Source organism: Balaenoptera ricei, chromosome 6, assembly GCF_028023285.1.
Source record: "Balaenoptera ricei isolate mBalRic1 chromosome 6, mBalRic1.hap2, whole genome shotgun sequence".
Lineage (NCBI taxonomy): Eukaryota > Metazoa > Chordata > Mammalia > Artiodactyla > Balaenopteridae > Balaenoptera > Balaenoptera ricei.
The window spans coordinates 55,958,330-55,981,061 of NC_082644.1; the positions used below are offsets into that span (position 1 = coordinate 55,958,330).

General features: G+C 42.4%; 1 protein-coding gene across 1 annotated transcript in view; it reads right to left on the bottom strand.

The window, feature by feature from the left end:
- The window catches only part of SH3GL2 (SH3 domain containing GRB2 like 2, endophilin A1), a 198,099-nt gene extending 178,710 nt beyond the window's left edge, over positions 1–19,389 (bottom strand). The window contains exon 1 of the mRNA XM_059924672.1: positions 18,978–19,389. Coding sequence (XP_059780655.1) covers positions 18,978–19,022 — 45 coding nt within the window. The 5' untranslated portion in view covers positions 19,023–19,389. The remainder of the gene's footprint in view (positions 1–18,977) is intronic.
- Positions 19,390–22,732: the final 3,343 nt, after the last annotated feature.

Here is a 22,732-nt window from a genome sequence, read left to right on the forward strand (position 1 = left end):
TAAATTTTTTACTAGATCTTTATTGGAGTATAATTGCTTCTTGTACAACAAAATGAATCAGCTTTATGTACACATATATACACGTCTCCCTCCCACCCTCCCTATCCCACCCCTCTAGGTTGCAAAGCACCAAGCTGATCTCACTGTGCTATGCTGCTGCTTCCCACTAGTTATCTACTTTACATTCAGTAGTGTATATATGTCAATGCTACTCTCACTTCGCCCCAGCTTACCCTTCCCCCTCCCCGTGTTCTCAAGTCCATTCTCTATGTCTACGTCTTTATTCCTGCCCTGCCACCAGGTTCATCAGTACCATTTTTTTTTTAGATTCCATATATATATATATGCATTAGCATATGGTATTTGTTTTTCTCTTTCTGATTTACTTCATTCTGTATGACAGACTCTAGGTCCATCCACCTCACTACAAATAACTCAATATGATTTCTTTTAATGGCTGAGTAATATTCCATTGCATATATGTGCCACATCTTCTTTATCCATTCATCTGTCGATGGACGTTTAGGTTGCTTCCATGTCCTGGCTATTGTAAATAGTGCTGCAATGAACACTGTGGTACATGCCTCTTTTTGAATTATGGTTTTCTCAGGGTATATGCCCAGTAGTGGGATTGCTGGGTCATATGGTAGTTCTGTTTTTAGTTTTTTAAGGAACCTCCATACTGTTCTCCATAGATGTTGTATCAATTTACACTCCCACCAGCAGTGCAGGAGGGTTCCCTTTTCACCACACCCTCTCCAGCATTTATTGTTTGTAGATTTTTTGATAATGGCCATTCTGACCAGTGTGAAGTGATAACCTCACTGTAGTTTTGATTTGCATTTCTCTAATAATTAGTGATGTTGAGCATCTTTTCATGTGCCTCTTGGCCATCTGTATGTCTTCTTTGGTGAAATGTCTATTTAGGTCTTCTGCTCATTTTTTAATTGGATTGTTTGGTTTTTGATGGAGCTCTTATTTATTCCATACATAGTAGTTTGTACCTCTTAATCTTCTACCCTTATCTTGCCTCTCACTCCTTCCCTCTCCCCACTGGTAACCACTAGTCTGTTCTCTATGAGTCTGTTTCTTTTTTGTTATATTCACTAGTTTGTTTTATTTTTTAGATTCCATATATAAGTGATATCATACAGTATTTGTCTTTCTCTGTCTGACTTATTTCACTTAATCGCTGTCTTACTTCGGAAAAGACACTTAACCTCTCTGTGCCTCAGTTTCCTCACCAGTAAAATGGGTGTAATAGTACCTACCCCATAGGTTTTTTATGGGGTTAAGCTAAATGGTAAGCACTATTTTTATGTTACTTATCCTTATCATCATCCCCAAAAGTAAGCAAAGAGAAACTTGATCCCTACCTTCAGGAATTTAGAGACCAGTGAAGGAGATAAACATTTAATCAAATGGCCACAATATTAATGCACAGTATCAAACCACAGTAAACGGATTAAAGGGGAACCTCATCTAATCTCTCAGATCCAAGAAGGGGCTTTCAAGAAGTAACATTTGCATTAAGGGCTAAAGGATAAGTAGGAGTGAAGTGTCCCCAGGGTGAGGGGAGGACAGGCACACACAATCCAGCCACAAAGGCCTCGTTGCAGAGCCCCACATCTGCCTGTTCTGCTGGCAACTTCACAAGGGGCTGGTTTCTTCTCAGTTTAAATTCCCATCCTCAGAGAGACACTCTATGATCATCCACTCTGAAAAGCCAGAGATATGGTCTTCGATAAGAAAGCTAATGCTGTAAATCAGATCATACAATCTTATTCATTCAACAGAAACTACTGCAGCTAGAGATGTTCCAAGATCCTAGCTTCAGTAAAATACAAGAAGTAGTATCTATCCTCAAGGCTATCCTTTCTGAATTAACATATGCAGGTTTTTCTGAAACCATCATCTGCTCTTTATGTGCAAATAATGGTCCCTTTCTCACATTTGGAATTGTCTCTGCTGGTAAGAGCTTCCCCTGCTGCCCCTGATAAGCACCCCGAACCTTCCCAGGTGTGAAGAGAGTGTGGTCTCTCTCCACAACACAACGTCAAGTATGACCTCACATCACAGCACCCTAGCATTTCTTTGTTGCATTTGTGACAATGTCTAACCATACATTTGCAGGATTATTGGTCTGTCTCCCACACTACGCTGCCAGTTCCGTGAAGGCAGGGAATGAGTATTTTATTCACCTCCCTACACTCAGAACTTCGCACAGAACCTGGCAGGTAATCGATTTAACGCCTACTATTTGTAAGACAGATGGATAACCAGAGCACAGTGCGAGCGGAAACCTGGCACTAAATCAGGGTGGAGAGGCAAGGGTCAGATCAGACAGGCCCTTGCAGCTCATGATTTAGGATTTTAGTCTGTGCAACCAGAAGCCATTGAAAGGTTTAAAGCACGTAAGTGTCAAAGATATATTCAGCTTTGGATCCCTCTGGCTAAAATGTGACCTGACTGGAGGCAGGAGAGATGCTGGGTCACAGCTTGAACCACGATGGTGGGGGGTGAGGGAGGGTGAGCAGTGGACTGAGGGACTTCCACAGCATTTCAAAATGGACATTACAGGGACGTCCCTGGCGGTCCAGTGGTTAAGACTCCACGCTTCCATGGCAGGGGGTGCAGGTTTGATCCCTGGTCAGGGAATTAAGATCCCACACGCCACAGGGTGCCGCCAAAAAAAGAAAAAAAAACCCGACATTACAACAACTGCCAACGTTTGACGGGAGAGGTTTGGCATCAGAAAAGAAAATTCTAGGACTTCCCTGGTGGCGCAATGGTTGGGAATACGCCTGCCAATGCAGGGGACACGGGTTCAAGCCCTGGTCCGGGAAGATTCCACCTGCTGTGGAGCAACTAAGCCCGTGCGCCACAACTACTGAGCCCACGAGACACAACTACTGAAGCCCGTGTGCCTAGAGCCTGTGCTCCGCAAGAAACCACCGCAATGAGAAGCCCGCGCACCGCAGCGAAGAGTAGCCCCCACTCGCAGCAACTAGAGAAAGCCCGCGTGCAGCAACGAAGATCCAACGCAGCCAAAAATAAATAAATAAATTTATTTTTAAAAAAGGAAAATTCTACGTGATTAGTAACCTTGACACAAATGTGAGACTGTACAATGTAGAAATAAGTCATTGTAATCAAGGACCTATAAAGCCAAATGGGAGTAGGAACTAGATAAAGTCTATTTCCCACAGAGGAGTCCCAGTTCTAAGCAATTTCACTCATCCAAAGGACATGAATTATCAACCATGAAAAGACAGCTCCCGTGTATTAAATATATTGAATATACAAACAATGTCAAATCAAGACCACAAAGCTTAGTGGCTAAAGGCCTTTGTACTGCCATATTTGCAACTCAACAGCACCGTGGTTTATTACTCTTAGGAAAATAAATAAGTAAATAATACACAGTGTTACCAAAAAGTCTTTGAATGCTTACTCCTCAATCCTCATAACATTCCTGAAAAACCTCCAACTGCATATTTTTAAGTTCTTTCTAAAGTGAGAAGGGAATGAGTTTCTGTATTTGCAAATGGCTTTTTCGGCGAGGGCAAGCCTTCTACAGCCCCTGCCTCTTGCAGTATCTTGAGAACATCACACTCCTGCATTGCTTCTCTCCCTTCCGCTCCCTCACAGCTGCCATGAACACATCTGGCACTGCTGGTAGTGGTTTAGGCACAAAGAGCCTGCTGATTGGCAAGAAGGATGCAAAACAAGTTTGGCCCAGACTCCCATAATACCATCACTTCTGCAGAAACTATAGGCAAGGTACTCAGACTCCATTTTCTCATATGTTAAATGGTTAAGTATCAACATGCCTTCTCCTTAGAGAGGTGTTAGAACAGTAAAATAAGTACATACACACTATAAAATGTTAAGGTGTCACTCCACATTCATCAACAAAAAGGGAAAAGTTAATGTGAGTTTCCTGAGATGGATGTTAGAAAATCAAGTATCTGAGTAGTTACTGAAGAGCCAAATCATGATGATCTAATTAACTGACATACTGAATAAAGAACTTTCATCTGGCAGAAGGGATTATTCAAAAGACCCTAACATTTATTTCAAAATATAGATGATGCTTCCACTTAAAGAAATACATATCAAAACCAAACTTTAAGAACTTCTGAAGGAGAACCATTATTTTATATATGCGTAATCTACAACAAATCTTTCCTTAAACTTTTTTTTTTAAAAAAAGAGAAATGGGGACTTTGCTAGTGGTGCAGTGGTTAAGAATCCACCTGCCAATGTAGGGGACATGGGTTCGAGCCCTGGTCTGGGAAGATCCCACATGCCGCGGAGCAACTAAGCCCGTGAGCCACAACTGCGGAAGCCCATGCACCAAGAGCCCGCGCTCTGCAACAAGAGAAGCCACCGCAGTGACAAGCCCGTGCACCACAACGAAGAGTAGCCCCCGCTCTCCACAACTAGAGAAAGCCCGCATGCAGCAACGAAGACCCAACCAGCCAAAAACGAATAAATTAATTACTTTTTTTAAAAAAGAGAAATGAATGAGGGAAAAAAGGAAAGAAGAATAGAAGGGGCGCGGGGAGGAAACAGGCAGGAGGATTAGTAAATCAACTGTACGTAGTCAAACCCTGCTTTAAGAACTCTGAACATTTTGTGATGGTTAGGCTCAGGAAAGTCCTGCAGTACAGAAACATGCTTAACCTTGCTTCCAATATTTCTCAAACTTATTTGGTCTTGGTAGGTATCTCTCCCCCGTGTTGTATTAATAGAAGATTCTTTGGACAGCAGTCCCTAAAGCTAAGGAGCTGTTTTAGGGGTTTTGAGTTTTCTAATGGTGATGTCTGTGCCCCTCTTCAGATCTATTTCAGACTCCCATGCAGTAGGAACCAAGTGTGACTGACGCACACCCAGGTTTGGGAACCACTGCATAAGTGGAAGGGGCCTTAAACTACCTGCAGAGATGGGAGGCTGGGGTGAGAATCACTACTAAATGAAGCATGAGGCAAAGGTAAAGCATCTTCAAAAGTATAACGAAACAGTGAAGTAATGTAATCTACAGGAACAGAATTGCACACCTTTTCCCAGTCCATGGGTACTCCATAAACCAAGACTTCAGGATTCCACCAGTCCATTCAAGAACAAAAAGAGACTAAAGTACTGATACAAATAAGCATCTATCTTGCATGGAGATAGTTTTTAAATCAAGATAATTCACTGAGTAGCTTTTAAAGCATATTTTAATAACCTGCCCTAAAAAACTTACAAATCAAATAGACTCACACCTCACCTTCCACCAGTAATGCCCAATTCTGAGAGAAATGTCCTGCAAAACTCTTCCACTCTTCAGAGAACCACCTAAGAAGGGCACAGTACAGAATGCATAGATAACAAAGTTCTATCATGCTACATATACCTTAATTCAAAAATCACTCTTTCTCAGGGATATATTTAAATATTCCAGTCTCAAAACACTTAAGAGGACCAAAATCTGAAGTTCTGCAGCAAGTAAAAGCATCCGTTTAGTGTACGCAGGATTACTATGCTGGAAAACAAATTTCTTGAGGCAGAGTCTTCAACTCTTATTTCTCAACTTACAAACAAATATTGGCTCCAGAAATTTAAAGCGATTCTGCAAAGGCTGGAAAAACAAGCTTTAATCCAGAAATGACTTCACAGCCTATTCGTCTTAGAACTTGAAGCACTTTTCATTGAAGCCATTAAAGAGTGCCAGGCCCCAGAGAAAGCCAAACTATCCACAAAGGCACACTGGTACCCAACCAGCAGCCACCCTCAGTGCTCTGGTTGATCCCGCCAGACGTGTCCTCTTTGGGAGGAACCTGAAGGTGGCCGGCCCATCTCATTACTGAGGCTGTGTTTCCTGGTCATGGTTCTTCCATTCTGTTCTATTTTGCTTGGGGTGCAAAGAAGAAGGTATTATTTTTCTATTTATGCCCTAAACTCTGCATTTTCTGTCCTCAATAGAAGGAAGCCCACTAGAGGCTGTTAACAGAATTCTGCATTCACGTTCAAACACAATCACTTGGAATGTCTCCTATCTTGTTAGAGAGTCTCCACCATGCTTCATTCTTCTTTGCTGGGATGCACTGCCTACGGGTCTTTTGCTCAGAAGCTAAGAAGTGACAGAAGCCCAGGAGACTCCTGGTACAGGGGCTGAAGAATGAGGCTGGACAGTATGCACCAAATGACCGAGAGCATCTTGTAGAAGCACTCTTCTGTACCATACATGTCCTAGCTGCCCTCTTTCCCTTTATGCAAAACAGAGTCAAAGCCATAACACTGTCTTTCCTAAGGATAAGACTAGGGATCTGGAAGAAAAAAAAATCATTCAAAAGAAATGGAAGCAAAAGTCATTAGCAGCATTCTTATTCATGAGGCCTCTACAGTTCTTGAAGAAACAGGAAAAGCAGCCACGCATTCAGAAGAAACCCAAGCGGCACAATTTAATTCAGGGCTCTATGGAGGGCGAGGCAGGTGTTCTAATGCTCTTAAGCCAAACGCCTAACGGGGCAAACCTACATTGATTGACAGCTCTAGAACTTCGCTGGAAATGGGGTTTGCTCCCAATCCCAGAGATGGCTTGCAAGATTCTTCTGTTCCTTGTTTTCAATTTAACCTGAGGAAGTGGGGATGGGAATAAGAAGTGAGGATGATGGAGTGGAAAGAAAATTTAGTGATAGAGAAAATTTAATTACAAAAGATGAAGAAATGCAGAAATACAGACTGCTCATCCATAAGCCCAAGTGACCAGGAAAAACCACTGTTTAAATGTTAATTTAAAAAATGATCTTACAGCATTATAGCAAAGTGCCTGGCATGTAAATTCGCAGTGTATTTTACCTACTATTGTAGCTCTTTACCCTTTATTAGGCCTATTGCATATCTGTTTTATGTCCTGTTTTTTTCACTTAGCAATCATCGTGAATATTTCCCTGCACTGATAAATACTCCCCTATGGACAAAATAGCTATAGATATTCCATGATACAGACGTACCATGATTTACCTCCCTATCCCCTATCATTTGACATTTAGGTTCCTTTCAACTTTTCACTACAATAACTACTAAAGTGAACAACTGTGTACACAAGTTTTGCAAGCTCATACATTTATTTTCTGTAAATAGAGTCCTAAAAACAGAATTACAAGGAAGAAAACTGCTGACATCTACACTCCCACCATCAAACGAGAGCCCACATACTTACCTTTGCTGACTCAGAATGTTACCATCCCTTTAATCCATGCCGATGTAAATAATGAGAAATGTCATATATTGCTGTTTGATTTCCATGATTTTTATATTTGTATCCTGGCCACTTGTAGTCCTTTCCTATAATGTCAGCCCTCTGTAACCACAGATGCGGAACCTGAAGACACAGAGGGCCAACTGTACTACACCATTTTATATAAGGGACTTGAGCAACCATGGATTCTGGTATCCGTGGAGGTCCTGGAACCAATCCCCTGTGGATAACAAGGGAAAGCTGAATTGCCTTTCCATATTCTTTTCTAATTTTTCTATTAAGATGTTCATCTTTATCTTACTGATTACTAAACACTTTCAGATATTTCTTAGTTTGACATTTAAGGCTGGAATAGGACTCGTAGTTGAGAATTATTGGCAGTTATCAGCTCTGAAACTAGCCAGTCTGGACGAAAATCCTAACTCTGCCACCAAAGCTGCGTCATCTTGGGCAACTTACTTAACCACTCTGTGCTTCAGTTTCCTCATCTGTGAAATGGGGATGATAATGCCCTTATGGGGTTGGTTTGGGTAATTAATGAGTTAACTACCATGCTAGCCATTTTTATAATTAAGGAAGTTTATTTTAAATTTACAAATTTACAGTTTTATAAGAGCATGTTTTAATTCAACTTCTAAATTAACTCAAAATATGTGATGTATCTTTAAGCAGAAATAAAGTAAAAAATACATACACAAGATAACCCCTTTTAAACATACATAAATACGGATAAATAGAAGAGAAACAGGAAGGATGTATTCATGCGACAAACGTCTATTGAATACCCACTAAGGAACGGGCATTAGGGAAACAATGAAGAGCAAAACAGAGTCCCTTTCTTTATACCCACACTGGGGGATACCAACAAGGAAATAAACCAACAAACAGTGCAGTGGGCCCAGCCCCATACTTAAGAGAAGTACTATGGGGCAGTTTTCATTGCACATGGAAGGGCATTTAACCCATACCAAATGAGGGAAGGGGACCTAAGAAATTATCAAGCTGAGACCTGAAAGAGAAGCAGTGATTAGTCAAGCATAAAGTGGAAGAGAGGGAAGGGGAATTTCCACAAAGAGGCCAGTATGGTGCAAAGGCCCAAAAGCAGGTAAGTGTGTGCAGTACGGGGTAAAAGATAATCTCACACTTACACAGCTGTGAGAGATGAGACTAAGTAGCTAAAAAGCGTCAGACCACACTCCAAACTCTCTCATGGGACTGACAAGGGCTTTATATTGGGAGCCATAAGGACCACTGATGAGTTTTAAGCAGAGGAGCAACGTTAGATTTGCTCTTTAGAAAGATGATTATAGCTCCACTCAGATAGGAATCAGAGGGGAACAAGACCAGAAGCATGAACGTCAGAACCTACACGCATGTCCAAGTCCATCTTGCCTCGGCTGTGGAACTTAGGAACTGGGGGGTGCGGGGGTGGAGATGAAATCAGGTGACCAGTGACTTGTCCGGGGTCTCACAGGCCCTCAGAATGGGAAAACCAGGAGGATATCGGAGGTCTCTGAGTTTCTAATCCCGGGTTCCTATTGCTCATGTTTTACACTATCCTAACGATGGACAGTCTTTTACCATATTTTACAGGATGTCAAGAGCTTCTCCTGAAGCACGCCTGGGGCTCCCTTCTGAACATTAAGCACGGAACAGATGACTCAGTGCTGCTCTAAACAAATGACCTTCGCTTTTATGATACATAATCAAATTACATCATGGACAGAAAATTCCCTGACAGTCAGAGAATAGCCGACCATTTACACAGTGAAACTGTGGGAGGGGGCAAGTTTTGAACAACACAGTTGGTGCAGACTTGTGTCCTCAATTACACTGATTCCCTCAATGAAGATATCATTTGTCTTAGTCTTCTTACAATCGTTCTGATTTAGTAAATGAAAAAGCCTTCAGTGTATTGTTAGGGTATTTACTGCTTGTCTAACATTTGTTAATCTCCTGTTTTAACAAAAGCAGAATAAACTTCAAGCTCACAGATTTACTCAAGCAAGAGTATGTAGGACTTAACTCTCTTTTTGGTATGATAATTTCCTATACCTCTATTTATGATAAGTGACAGTGGTTTTTCCATTTATCAAAGGATAACGATTCATTGTTAAAGTCAGTAAATTAAAGATGAATGCAGATGTCAAAAAGTCATGAAGATAAAGCTTAATGCCAAATATGGGAAACAGTCAAATTACTCCACCATAATCATATGGAAAGAGCCTACAGAAATCAAAAGAGCCTATAGAAATTCACTTGAATCATTCACGGCAGCAACCAGCAGACACGGTGACATAAGACAGCAATAATTTAAATGTTACAAAGGGCAAGCCAATACATATCACATGATATCAGCATAACTCATTGCCTCATAAAAGCAGAGTAACAGTAATCAAATTTAGACAAATGCATTGATATAGAGATTTTATGATAAACTTTCTGTTTAGGACACATCCTTTCACATAAGGGGGTTTATGGTGAAAATGGATCAAAATGATTTAAATGTGCAAATCTTGAGACACAGAAAGTAGCTGAAAGAGCTTGTAAAAATGAACTAAATGCTTCTTAATGATCACAAAATACTTGCTGAACAATTTAAATTTTGTAAACAATGATAAGCTTTCCAAGCTTCTGTTGGAGCTAAGAAAAAGGAGTTTTCCATGTCTACATCAAAAAAATTTAGAGAAGAGATGGATGATGAGCATTACAAGTATCTCTTTGGAAATTCTGGATTGGGTTTAAGGTAAAGGTAATGGGCAAAAAAAGTGGAAAATCTAAAGATTTTGGATTTGCGAGCTTCAAAGGGACCAAAGTCACACAGAGGGTAGTGGATGAGATGGTCAGAAAAGAGCTTAATGAAAAACAATTTTGTTTGTTAAACTTAATTAGAAAGTGGAATAGGAGACAGCACTCAAGTGAAAAGCTGAGTGTTAAGAAGAATAGAATCTCTGGATAACAAGATATTAACTTGCATGAGTAAAATCTCGGTAACAGTAATGAAGAGAACATCTCCAGAAAGCACTTCACTCAGTCAGTCTACAAACATGATGGAGGACAGCCACGGCCAAGGGTTTGGGTTTGCAGGTCCCTATTGCCCAGAAGTAGCCACTTAAGCAGTTTAATGAATACTATAAACATGGCCAACATTCATGCAACATAAAGAAGCACTCCAGGGTCACTTCAGTGAGCAGTAAATGCAGGGAATGACAAGGGTGAAAGCTGTACTCATTCTGTAATCAATTCCTACAGGATACATCACCTTTAGGTTACTTCGCTCAGACACAGAACATTGTCTGACTAGTCTCTCCCTGGCCAAGCTGTCAAATGACACCAAGCCCTCACAGGACATCTCAGGGTGCAAGACCTCATCCTCTCCAAAAGAGGTCTGGCACTGTCCACCAGCTACACCTAGAAAACCACTCAGGGCTTTGGATCCAGGAATCATGTCAAAGAACATGAAGCTAACACATCACTGACAAATAACACAACGTGTGCCACAGTCGTCTGGAACCCTCAACAACTACTTTATGAACAACTTCAAATTACCATGTAGCTGTCTAACGTGCCCATACAAGTTAAGGGCATTTCACTGTACCTGTGGTGGCATCAGCCTTCCACAAGCACAGAAACAGATGTGGGATGAACAGTCAACCACTCCGCTCTCACTGGTAAGGATCCCTGGTGCCTTGTTGGAAACTAACAATTCAAAAAACTCTTCAATGTTCTACAGTCTCTCCATTCCAAGGTTAATGAAGCTGTCACTGCACAAGCAGCCTACCAAGCTAAGAGGAGGCTCAGAAAGTAATTTACAGCTTCACTGTTTAACACTGATCAGGGACTACAAAAAGAAACTTGTGTTTCACCAGAGAAAAATACCAAAACAACTAACCATGGGGAAAAAACTGCAAAATATAACATGTATTAAAAGAGGCATATGTAACACTGAACCTTATGTAATAAGATTGACAGCAAATGAGACTTAAATTTTATGTGTGTTTACGTTGTATGTATATGTGTGTGTATACATATACACACATAAGCGCCCATACAAATGAATGTGTTATAGACACAAGGCATCGCAAAGGCTTCTAGATTTTTACCAACACCCACTTCTACATTCTGGGTACACTTGACAGACCACAGTTCCCAGCCTCCTCCCTTCTTCCCTTGCATTTAGGTATTCCATGGCTTGGCCAGGTTACAAGTTCCAGCGAACTGAACCTAAACATAACTGATTGTTCCTTCTATTAGTTTTCTGTTGTTGCATTACCACAAACTTAGCAGCTTAAAACAATAGCCATTTATTTTGCTCAGAGTTCTACAGGTCATAAGCCTGAGCCAGCTTGCCTGGGTCTCTGCTCAGAGTCTCACGAGGCCACAGCGTGTCACCTAGACTGGGCTCCTATCTGCTGACCCTGGGGAAGAAGTCTCTTGCATTCACATCGTTGGCAAAATCCAGTTCTTAAAAGCTGTGGACCTTAGAAGGTCCCTGTTTCCTTGCAGGCTGCCATCCAAGAGCTGCTCTCTGCTCCTAGAGGTTAAGTACACTCCTTCTCACATGGCCCCTTCATCTTTGAACAGCAACAGCATGTCCAGTCCTCTCTGACCTCCCCTTCTGCTACCAGCCAGAAAAAATTGCTCTTCTTTTAAAGGGCTCATGTGATTAGATTAATCCCAACCATATAATCTCCCTTTTGCCATATAAAGTAATAATCTCAGGAGGGACATCTTTTCATAGTGACAGGCTGACCCACACTCAAAGGGGAGGGGACCATACAAGAGGGAGGGTCACTGAAGGTCTTAATGTCCTGCCGACCACATTCCTCTTCCAGGTCTGGCCCATGAAAATCTCCCATGCTTGATCCAACACACTCTCTCCCTTTGGCAGTCTTGAAAACCATGTGTTAAAGATGGCGGAACCCTAGTCATCCTGGATCCCTGAAGCAAATAACAGGAAATAAGAATGAAAAGAAGTCTGAGCAACAAAGATCCCTTAAGACCCCTTGGTTAAACCAAAGCATTAGGACTTCGTGCAAAGTTCAGATTAACAAGACCAAGTGTACTGGTTGAAAATGAGATCTAAAAAAGGTCAAACGGATCTAGTGGGGAACAAAAAGATTCCACTGTGGTAAATGGCAAGTGGAACAACAATAATAAAACATATCAGAAAGTCTTCTAAGTTTCTGAAGAAATATTATTGGTCAAATCAGCCATGAGTAGTTAAAAGCCTGTGACTGTAAAGTGACCCCCAAATTTAAATAAACAGGAAGCCACCTAAAGAAGCTCTGCAGCTCCCAGAGGCCACACTCCTTGTCACTCCCTTTAGACGCAGCCAAATAAAAGAAAGAACAAAAGAGTTCTTCCCTGATTGCAGAAACAGGGTAAAACCAAGGAACTTCCTCTACTGTAGGGGTGGGGGACTTCACCTTACTCAGCAGACGGCATCACTGTTACGGACCATAAATGCCATGATTCCCATTCTTTCTCTTCCCAAGTGGGAGTGTTCACTGTGGATGATCTTTCCTGTACACTAAAAAGCAAAGGCAAACCATCCGTATGTGCCTAACAAGAACTGTACCTTGATGTTGAGATATTGCTTAAGCTGCTCCAATTAGGATCTATTTGTAAATTCAGTTTGAATTATAAGAAAGATACTTCTGTTTCTTTCAGATATCACAAGTCAGAAGAGGCTAGAAAAGAATCTGAGCAAACCTCCTAGGAGCTGAGTGGTTCTAGAGAATGACAGGTAGCTTCTCCACAGTCATATACCATGTATGATTTGACCCAGGGCTAGAGGAGAAAGGTTAGAGCAAAGCAAGGAGAACATCATATTCTGAATTTAGAAGTTGTACTAAATGTAAAATCTTCATAAATAGTAATTTCCCGAAGCATCAGACTCAGCTGAAGTTTCAATATCATTTGAAAATACTTCGTTGATAGTCTGCAAGAATACTTGACAGGGTCTCACAACATGACATTTTAATAGGTACAGCTATCCACAGCTCTCTCTCCTCAGTCTTTATTATCCATTATAGACCATATAAATCACTCAAACATTTTGGCTCCAAATTGGTCAGGGAAATAAAGAAAATCTAAACCAAAAAAAAGAGCGAGAGAGAGAGAAACCCTGTACTGTAAAGTCTTTAAAACTTCATATTTTGTTTCCTGCTCCTTCAACATCCCCACACACTCAAGCTGTGAGCACCCCACCCCAGTGACTAAGTGCACCCGTGTGATAAGGTGGGCCACACCACAAGGTTTTTTTTCTGCCTGCCCCTGACCGTGACCTAGTAACATTCTCATGCACCAAGGAAATTCCCTCATGCCTTTTCTTGCGTACTCCACCCTGACCTTCCATAAAGGTGCTTGTCCATGGGTCTTCGCCCTCTCTCTTGGCTCCCCACCTGCTTGGTTGAGCCCACTTTCTCGGCCCTCCTCCCCTGTGACCTCTCTCAGTGTGCAGTGACTCTGTCTCTCTAGGGCCTGTGAGTATAATAAACTTTGTTTTCCTAAACCTCTGTGTTCCCCACTTGTGGCCACACCCGACTGGTCATCACATGAAAGAACACAAACGAGGGTACAAAGGATTAAAAGAACAGAAAGGGGGAAAAAGGAAAGCCAAGGGAATCCTTTAATTTCCTAACCCCCAGAATCTTGCCCATCTGGCCCTAACTTCTGAAGGACTTCTCATCCCTAGGCAAGCCCCACCACTGTAAACCCTGGAGCTGTTCTTCAACTCACACAATCCTCATTATTCACTCACCTGTGGTCTTACCCTTCTTGCTCACTTCCTCAAACCACCCACTCTAAAGAAAGCCCGGGGCTCCTGACACCCTTATGCAGCCAGGCTCAGCAGAATGGAATCTGCTCTGCCAGCTTAAGCATCCCAGTGTTAAGCCCTCCTTCCACAATGACATTTCTTCTCAAAACAGTCACCATTTTCCCCAACCAAAGCCTTACCATTTTCAAGGGTACTTCTAATTAATTTGGGAGGTACTTCAAATTTTCCAAGTAGACTGAAACCAAAATTCATATAAACCCAATTTAAAGCATTAAAGAATCACTGTGAGGGAAGAGCCCTTGCAAAAATATAACCGTGTCCACAACAAAAACTTCAATCAAGAAAAATCTCAGTCTCAAGGGAAATTATTCTCAGTCACCACTTTCAGTTTAAACACCCCACAGGTCCATTTGCCAAGTGTATCAGGAAGTTATTATATACATTATCACAAACATCCCATTCAATTCTGACACCTCTAGAAACTTTTTGTTTTTTAATATTTGATTGCCCCTAAAATTCATTCAGAGAAGGCTGCATTTTGAGCAGACATTCTAAAGCCCAGTAAAAGTATGGAGGGAGTGATCACTATTATAAGAACCACCTCATTCTCTCCTGATGACATGATCAATTTCTTATAATGTATTTTTACTTTGTGGGGAAGAGAGGTAGGGATTAGGAATTCCTTTAAAAATCTAGTGATAGGCTAAGGACACTCTCCCACAGAAAAATGCACATATAAAATGTGGCATAATTTTAGCAAATAAATAGGCCCTCTGCAGTCTATTATGGACCCCAGGCTAAGAACCTGACAGAGGGTGCAGGGATAGAGATAAGTCATACTCAAGATTGTGAAGGCAGCAGAGATTTTACTGCTTAGAGCAGGCAATTAAGGAACTGAGAACCTCACTCAGATAAAGTCATAACTAATTATATATTTAATTAAATACCTTAACCAGTTTTAAGTCTCACCGAATCAACAAATGTGTAAACAGATTTATGTAACATTCTCCAGAGCAAAACATCTATATAAAACACAGCATTTTAAATGTGATGAAAGCATGAAGAAATTAGTTAAAACAAAAAAGCATAAAATACCAATGTAATTAAATGTTTCCAGTTGAAGAATCTGAGTGTGACAATAATTACATACCAGACTATATCATAATTAACACAGGCTAACCAAATATGTTTTATCCTTAAAAAAAATCAGAAGGTATAGTCTATAATAGGTATATAGCCTAACCAAACTCATTGAAAAGAAGAAAGCATTTCTTATTTTATGCAATAAAAAGTTATTATTTACAGACTGAGTTGTCCCTTTACATTGAATCGAACACAATGTTTAGAAGAACACTGTGGTGATTGCTTTTAGGAAAATAAGGATTGTTATAGGCTGATTAGCCCCCACTCCAAATTCATATGCCAAAGTCCTATCCTCCAGTACCTCAGAATGTGACCTTATTTAGAAATAGGGTCACAGAGATATAATTACTTAAGATGAGGCCATACTCATCGAGTACGTTGGGCCCCCAATCCGCCCTATTGTCCTGGTGTCTATACAAAAGGGGGAAATTTGGACATAGACAGACAGGGAAAACACCATATGAACATGAAGGCAGATATCGGGGTGATGTGTCTACAAACCAGGAAAGGCCAAAGATTGCCAACAAACCACGAGAAGCTACGAAAGAGGCCTGGAACAGATCCTAGTACCTTCAGCGGAAGCATAGCCCTACCAACACCTTGTCTCCAGAAGTGTGAGACAATAAATTCATGTTGTTTAAGGCACTCAGTTTGTGATACTTTGTTGCAACTCTACCAAACTAATACGGGGACCTAACAAGTTATACTCTGAAGAACCTTTCACTATACAGCAAGGTGTGTCCATATTAAATGCTTGATAAAGTTTTTTTTTTAAAGTATAGATTTTGTAAGAACAGCATGTTAACTGGAACCGGAGAGCTATTTTTACCTAATCTACTGCTGGTTTAAACCAACAAATGAAAAAAAATGGCATTACTCTTGCTAAAATGAAATCTCAATATACATGAAACTCACTAAAGTAGAATAATGCATGCTCACTTGCCCTATTTTACAGTTTAAAAAACTGTATCTTATTTATTCTAATTGCATGATAAGTTATATCTTTATGAGCAATTAAGTAATAAATTATATTCAAGTAAAAAAAGATCAATTTTTCCTATTTTAACATGTTCTCAAGCTTAAAGGATTTTCCCCTTTAATAAAATTTATTTGGCAAAGGCATTTTTTAACCTCCAAAGAGCAGAGATGTTGAAAATAATTGTCAGCAACAAGGCAGAAATAATCACTTCCAAACCAAGAGAACAGTGGTGACACATCTAATTCAGAGATTTCCAATCGGTGGGTAAACACTGAAAATAAACTGCTTTATTAATACAAATATCACCCCTCGCAAACATAAGCAAAACACTCAGTTTCACAGAGACAAGAGGAATGTTCCTGAAGCAGGGCCTTCCACTTATAAAACATAGTGTATCTAATCTAGCATATCCATTCTCAAAAAGGAGTAATTCTAGGTCTAAAGTTTCCTCTGTAGATAAGATCAAGTTCATGGAACTGTATGGGGGGAAATGGCTTAAAAAGTAGGACATAGCTATTTCCCCTAATATCTTTGTCACATGCAAACATTAGCGCTGGCTTTACACGCCCTTGAAAATGCCCACACATGCACAGGGAGAATAACACTTGCCTTGGGCTTTCTAAGATTGTGCTACATTAAGTTATGGATAAGGGATTGCGCGTCACTTCACCTTTAAAATGAAAGGCTTTTCAGTAAAAAAATGAAAATGACATAGTGATTCTGCATCTGGATTCAGTGTGATAAATACTAATCTCATCTCTTCACAAGCAGACCTCCTCCAAGGCTCTAAGAAGTTCTTTCATACCACAATTCAAGTTTTTATTCTGAACTTCAAAGTTGCATGTAACTTCACAATTTAGCTAAAATGGAGTGGTTTGATTAATTTTTTGTTAAGGTAGCAAAGCTAGAAATTCCAGCTTCTATAATTTCCTCATGTCTCATTATTACTAATATAAAGGACAGTATTTTATACTAAAAAAATTATTTTTAATGTTAATGCCATTTATTGAACACTTTTAAATGTGTGTTCTACAAACTCATTTATCTTTACATCAATTTTAAGAAATGGTTATTATGCTCATTCTAGCAAGGAGAGATTCAAAAGTTAAATAACTTGCTCAAGGTCATAGACAGCAGAAATGGGTCAATCCTTAGCCTTTCCCACTCCAAAGCCAAGGTTCCCAATTGCCTTGTAGGACACCAAGGTTTGCAAAGGAAGTCTTCAGAATCAAAGTGGAAAAAGGATGTGGTGTTAGTCAATTTGGTGCTGGGGGTGTGGTGATGCGTTATAGATGTGACAAGTACCAGAAATAAAAAAGGTTAGTGACATCAAAGAAATCCTGCCTGACAATTTCTGGATAGCACATATGCTGCTTCTGTAAACCTGAAGGAATGTGAAATATAAAGTTATTAGAGGCCTTCCAAATTACACCAACAATGCACTTATACTTACAAACATTTCTTCTGGCAGAGAAGTCTCAGAAAGATCCAAGGTGAAAAGCCAAAATACATTAATGGGTATTTTTACTGAAATAGTTTTTCTCCATTTCCCAAGTTGACAAATGTAACCGATTCTATAAAGGCAGGTCTGTGGTGATAGAGATGGCACGTGGGCACACAGGATGAACTTCATGCTGCATCTCTCACCCTAACTTAACCAAAATTCTGTAAAAGATAAACCTCACCTTCTCTGGAGGTGGTTTATAATAGGACTGTTATTGTGGTAGCCTGGGAAAAACCTCACTACTTCTGAGAAATTATGAGAAAGCTTGGTATTAATTATGAGCAAATCTATGAAAAAAATATTTAAGGCTAAATTAGGTGAAATAGTTAAAGAAATCAATAAAGTTCTTAGCTTAAGACCTCTTATTTTAAACTAGAACTGTTTCAGAAGGGTAAAAAAAAAAAAAAAAAAAAGTAACCATACTCATTATATAAGAAATAGGTCACATTATAAGTATTCACTTATTTTTCCCTATGTAAAATTCTTCAACCCAGCCCAGCAAGATTTAAATTATTAGAATCTGAATTAAAGAAGTTTTATTATAATCACAGCTTATTAACCCCATAAAGATGGGCACATCCAAGATGTAAAAGGCTCACTAAAAATAATACTTTGAAATACATGATGATTTGGTAATGTTAACGCTGCAAAACCCATGGGAAATTTTTAAAGGCATGCAGACTGCCGGTCAAGCCTTGGCCTCAAAGGAGTTTCATGACCGAGTTCTCCAAGGAAAAGTTAACGCATGAGCTTCCCAGAAGGAAGCCCCATCCTCCCATTCCTAGGGAGCCTGCGGACGCCTTGGAAGGCGGAATTCGGAGACCACAGGGGAAGAGCGCAGACCGCGGGCACCTCCGCAGCCACCCCCAGAGCGGGCCACCTCTCATGCCAGCACATCCCGGGACAGCCGGGCGCACCGACACCGCAAGGTCGCCAGGGAAAAGGCTACTTTACATAATCTCCCGCAGCGCCGCCCGGGCACCTGCGCGCCGAGGCGGCGCTGCACCGGGGCCCCCTCCCTGTCGCGCCCGCGCTGGGCGATGCGGGGGCGACACTCGGAGCGACTAGGCTGGACGCCTGGGACCCGTGGATGCCCGCAGCGCCGCCCTGAGCCGGGGGTGCGGGACGGAAGGCGGGCTCCCAGCCCCGGGATGCCCGGGCCGCCGCCGCGGCGGGCTGGGCGAGCAATGCGGGGCGCGGCCGGGCCCGGCTCGGTGCTGGCCGGGGTCCCCACGCTCCCTGCCCGCTGCCGGCGTCCAGCGCGCCCTCAGCGCCTCCTCCCGGGACCGCCCCGCGGCGCACCTGTCACGCGCCTTACCTGAGTGGCTTTGTGGAACTGCTTCTTGAGCCCGGCCACCGACATGGCGCAGGAGGACCCGCGGGACTGCTGCGGTGCGGGGAGCGGGCGGCGGCGGAACCGGGCGGGAGGACCGAGCGGTGCGGCGCGCTGGCCGGGCCGCCGCTCGTCGTGCAGCCGCCGGGGCAGTGGGCGCGGGGGCGCGGAGAGGCGCGGGACGCGGGCTCGTGCGGAGAGACACCCTGACGTCAGGGGCGAGCGATGCGCACTCTTAAAGGGGACGCGGGAAGCCCCGCCCCGGGCGCGGGGTTGGAGCGGCAGGTGCCGGGGCACGCGCTACCTGGGCAACGGCACCTGGCGCCGCCGCACCCGCGGGCCGGCTGCCTGCTTAGAGGACCAAGGGGGTCCTCCCGCCCCGGGAGTGTCCTCGTGCCCCCACGGACTGCGGCCCGGTGGCTGCAGGTTGGCAGCCCAGGCACCGGCACGACTCAGGTGACTTGCTCGGCTTCCAGGTAGCCGCAGAGGCGCTGCCTAAGCCAGCCCGCCTGCCCTTTGAGCCTGGCCTGTTTGCAGCCTGGAAAGGAGGAGTGGCATTCTCTCTCGGGTAATGAATAAGTTATTGCTCCGTGCTAGCTTGGGCACAGAAACAGTTCTCTGTCCTGGTTTCACTATCCCTTAAGCCTACATAACGTTAGGGAAAGCCACCAATGCTGGGTTTGGGGGGGGGGGGTTCGATGTGACACAATTCAATGACTTAAAAAGAAGATGAAAAATATTTTAAACTTTAAAGCTGGTCAGGTAAATAGCATTTAATCCTCTGTTTACAGTTATGAAAAAGCCCAAACATGAACTTGGCACTCACTTATGACAGTGGATTTAGGATTTTCAACCTAAAATAAGCATTATGTAATGTAAAAAAGCATGACGCAAAATTGTACAAATACTACATATGCAACGAAGTACATATGGCTGAGCTAAAGCGAAACTGCTGTAACTAGACGAATTGTTAATAGCGCAGCACTAGACGGCTTCTGTATTCTGGTAATTAGTCACTTCCTCTTGTTTTTCTAGGGCTGAGAAGCACATAGAGAAGAACTTTTGGTCCCCATGTGGGGACCAAAAGTTATAAGGAGAAGAAGCCAGAGTGACAGAAGCCAAGATGAGAGACATTGCCAAGAATGCGGAAGGAAACAGCATGGCAGAGTGGGAGTACTAGGAATACCTTGCATCACCTCTACAAACCCTGCTGCCTGGGAGGAATCACAGACCCCACTCCCAGCCTGCCAGCCAGGCTGCTTGGGCGCGGGGTGAACAGCGGGTACAAGGGAATCCTGTCCCCCCGCTGATCTACCCATCACAGTTCTTGATAATGTGAGTTGAAACTCATAACAGCAGAATCAAGCAGATAGTGGTGGATCACAGAGCAACAAGAGCCCATGGACTCCTGACTGAGGCTGCAAAGGGAAGCAGACAAAAGGAGCAAATCTCCAGCGTGCTAGTCATGACTGATGTTCAGGTACCTTCCACATACATGGTAGAGTTGCACCTGCCAAACCCCTTGTGGTTAAGTGGAGCACTGTGACAAGTTTTAACTAGTGGGTTAGGAAGGTAAGTGACTGTCACCTCTTGGTAGAGAATTTAACTGTTGGAATGAGATGCTACAAAGCCCTTTCCCCTCTCCAACAGTATTTTAGGTCGCTGTGGTCTGTCAAACAGAATCCAGGGTGAGGATGAAGCAGGGTAAAGTCCCCAGTTAATGTTGAAAGACATTTAGCATGAGTGAGAAATAAACCTGAGTACTTTTAATTCACTGAGTCTGGGGTTGTTACTGTAGCTAAACTAGTCTCTCCTGACTAATGCACAACAGAGAAAATGCTTTCCCATTTCTCAGAAGATGAGGGGAGATTTTCCATTTCCTGCCATGGCCCACGTGTATTTTATTTTGTGTCATTAGATGTCCATGAAGTGGCCTGTTTTTTTCTTACAAAAGCCTCACTGAAGTTTGGGGAGGTGTGTTCTCTTTTTTGCAGCCTCACTGAAGCAGTGCGCAGACTAAGCCCCCAGGCCTGAGGGTCAGAGGAAAGGGTGGCGCCATGCAGTGACCACACGCTGAACTCTTACCCTGTGTTTTCCTTACCAGCCACAGACAGTGAACAATTAGCTCTGGGGATCCATAGGAAATTCCAAAGGAATGTCAGGGCAAGGGACAATCTGTGTTTCACAGGGACATCAGACAGGGAAAGATGAAAGTCCTGCCGATAGATAAGTAGGGCTACTTATCCATCCGAGCCCAGGAACAAACCAGTAAAGTGAAGTTACTGAGGTCCCATGGAGTGGTTTGCCTAGGGCACATATACTCACATCTATAAGGTCCACCGTGATGATTCCCAGATTCTTGATATTAGAAAACTCTGAAGGAGTTTGGACTCACTGCAGGGCTAGGTGGGGCTCTAGGCTGGAGAGATTAGATTTCGGGTTAGTGTTACAATGGCTGCTTTTGTACTCCAACAGTTTGGTAAAGCCTGCATATACACACACACACACATACACACACACACACACACTCACGCACTCATGAAAAGACTGCCATAAAATACTAATAATAGTTTTGCCTGAACAGCCATTCTCAAACTTTAGTGTGCATCAGAATCCCCCGAAGGACTTGTTAAAGCACAAATTGCTGGAACACATGCCAGTTTCTGATTCACTAGGACTGGGTGGGGCCCGAGAATGTGCATTTCTAGCAAGGTCCCAGGTGATACTGATGTTCTGGTCTCGGGACCAGACTTTGAAAACCCCTGGACTGGAGTAAAGATATTAGGAATGAAGTTTTTTCTCTAGTCTCCCAATTTTTATAATATTTTCCCATTATTTGTATAATACAAGTATTATATAGTTAATTTTTCCTACCTGTTTCCTGATCTAAGCAATGGAACATGTTCAGAGAAGGATGGGCCTTGGTTGAAGCTGCTAAGAGATAGAGCAATTAATCTACAAAGTGGAAGGGCGTGGGGATGCATGAGCTCTGGCCTCTAAATGTGAATGGTGTGAAAGGGGGCCCTGAAAAGTCTCCTCAGAACTTTGAATACTTAACTGAACCCTAAATGTAACAAAAACAAGTCTCTCTCTTTCCCTCATTCTTCATCTACCAACTTAGAATGCTTATCCTTCAAAGGAACTACCTTGGGAGAAAGGACTTTAAATCTTTTTGAAACCATGGTTAACTCTCCCAGATATCCTCTGGATTTCATGTAAACCCAGTATTTCTATGGAAGCCACAATTTATACCTATAGATTAAGATGTTTTGAAAGAGATTCGTTGAGTTCCTTCTAGCAGGCATCGGTAGGAGGTTTGGGGGACGGATGGTAAGGTGAAATACCAAGACGCACATAGACTAGACATTGAACCCCAAAGAGTTTCCAGTCTAGCAATTCAGAAAATTCTTCTTACAGACATTTATTGTGACTTGAATATAGAGGGACAAATGCACCAGACACTGAAAAAAATTCAAACCCAAGTACCCTCTTCGGTTGCAAAGAAGCTGTGACAGAGGTTCTATGGAGAAACACAGAAGCACAATGCGGAAAGGGGAATCAAAGGTCAATGAGGAAGAACTTTGTTTAATGAAAGGTTATTGTAATTCAACATGCTGCCCTCTCATCTCCTGAGATCATGTAAAATGGTAAATAAACCTAGATCTGCTGAGGAAAGTTCCAATTAGATGAAACCCCACACAACCTCATCTCACTAATTGGGCAGGAAATTCATGGTCAGC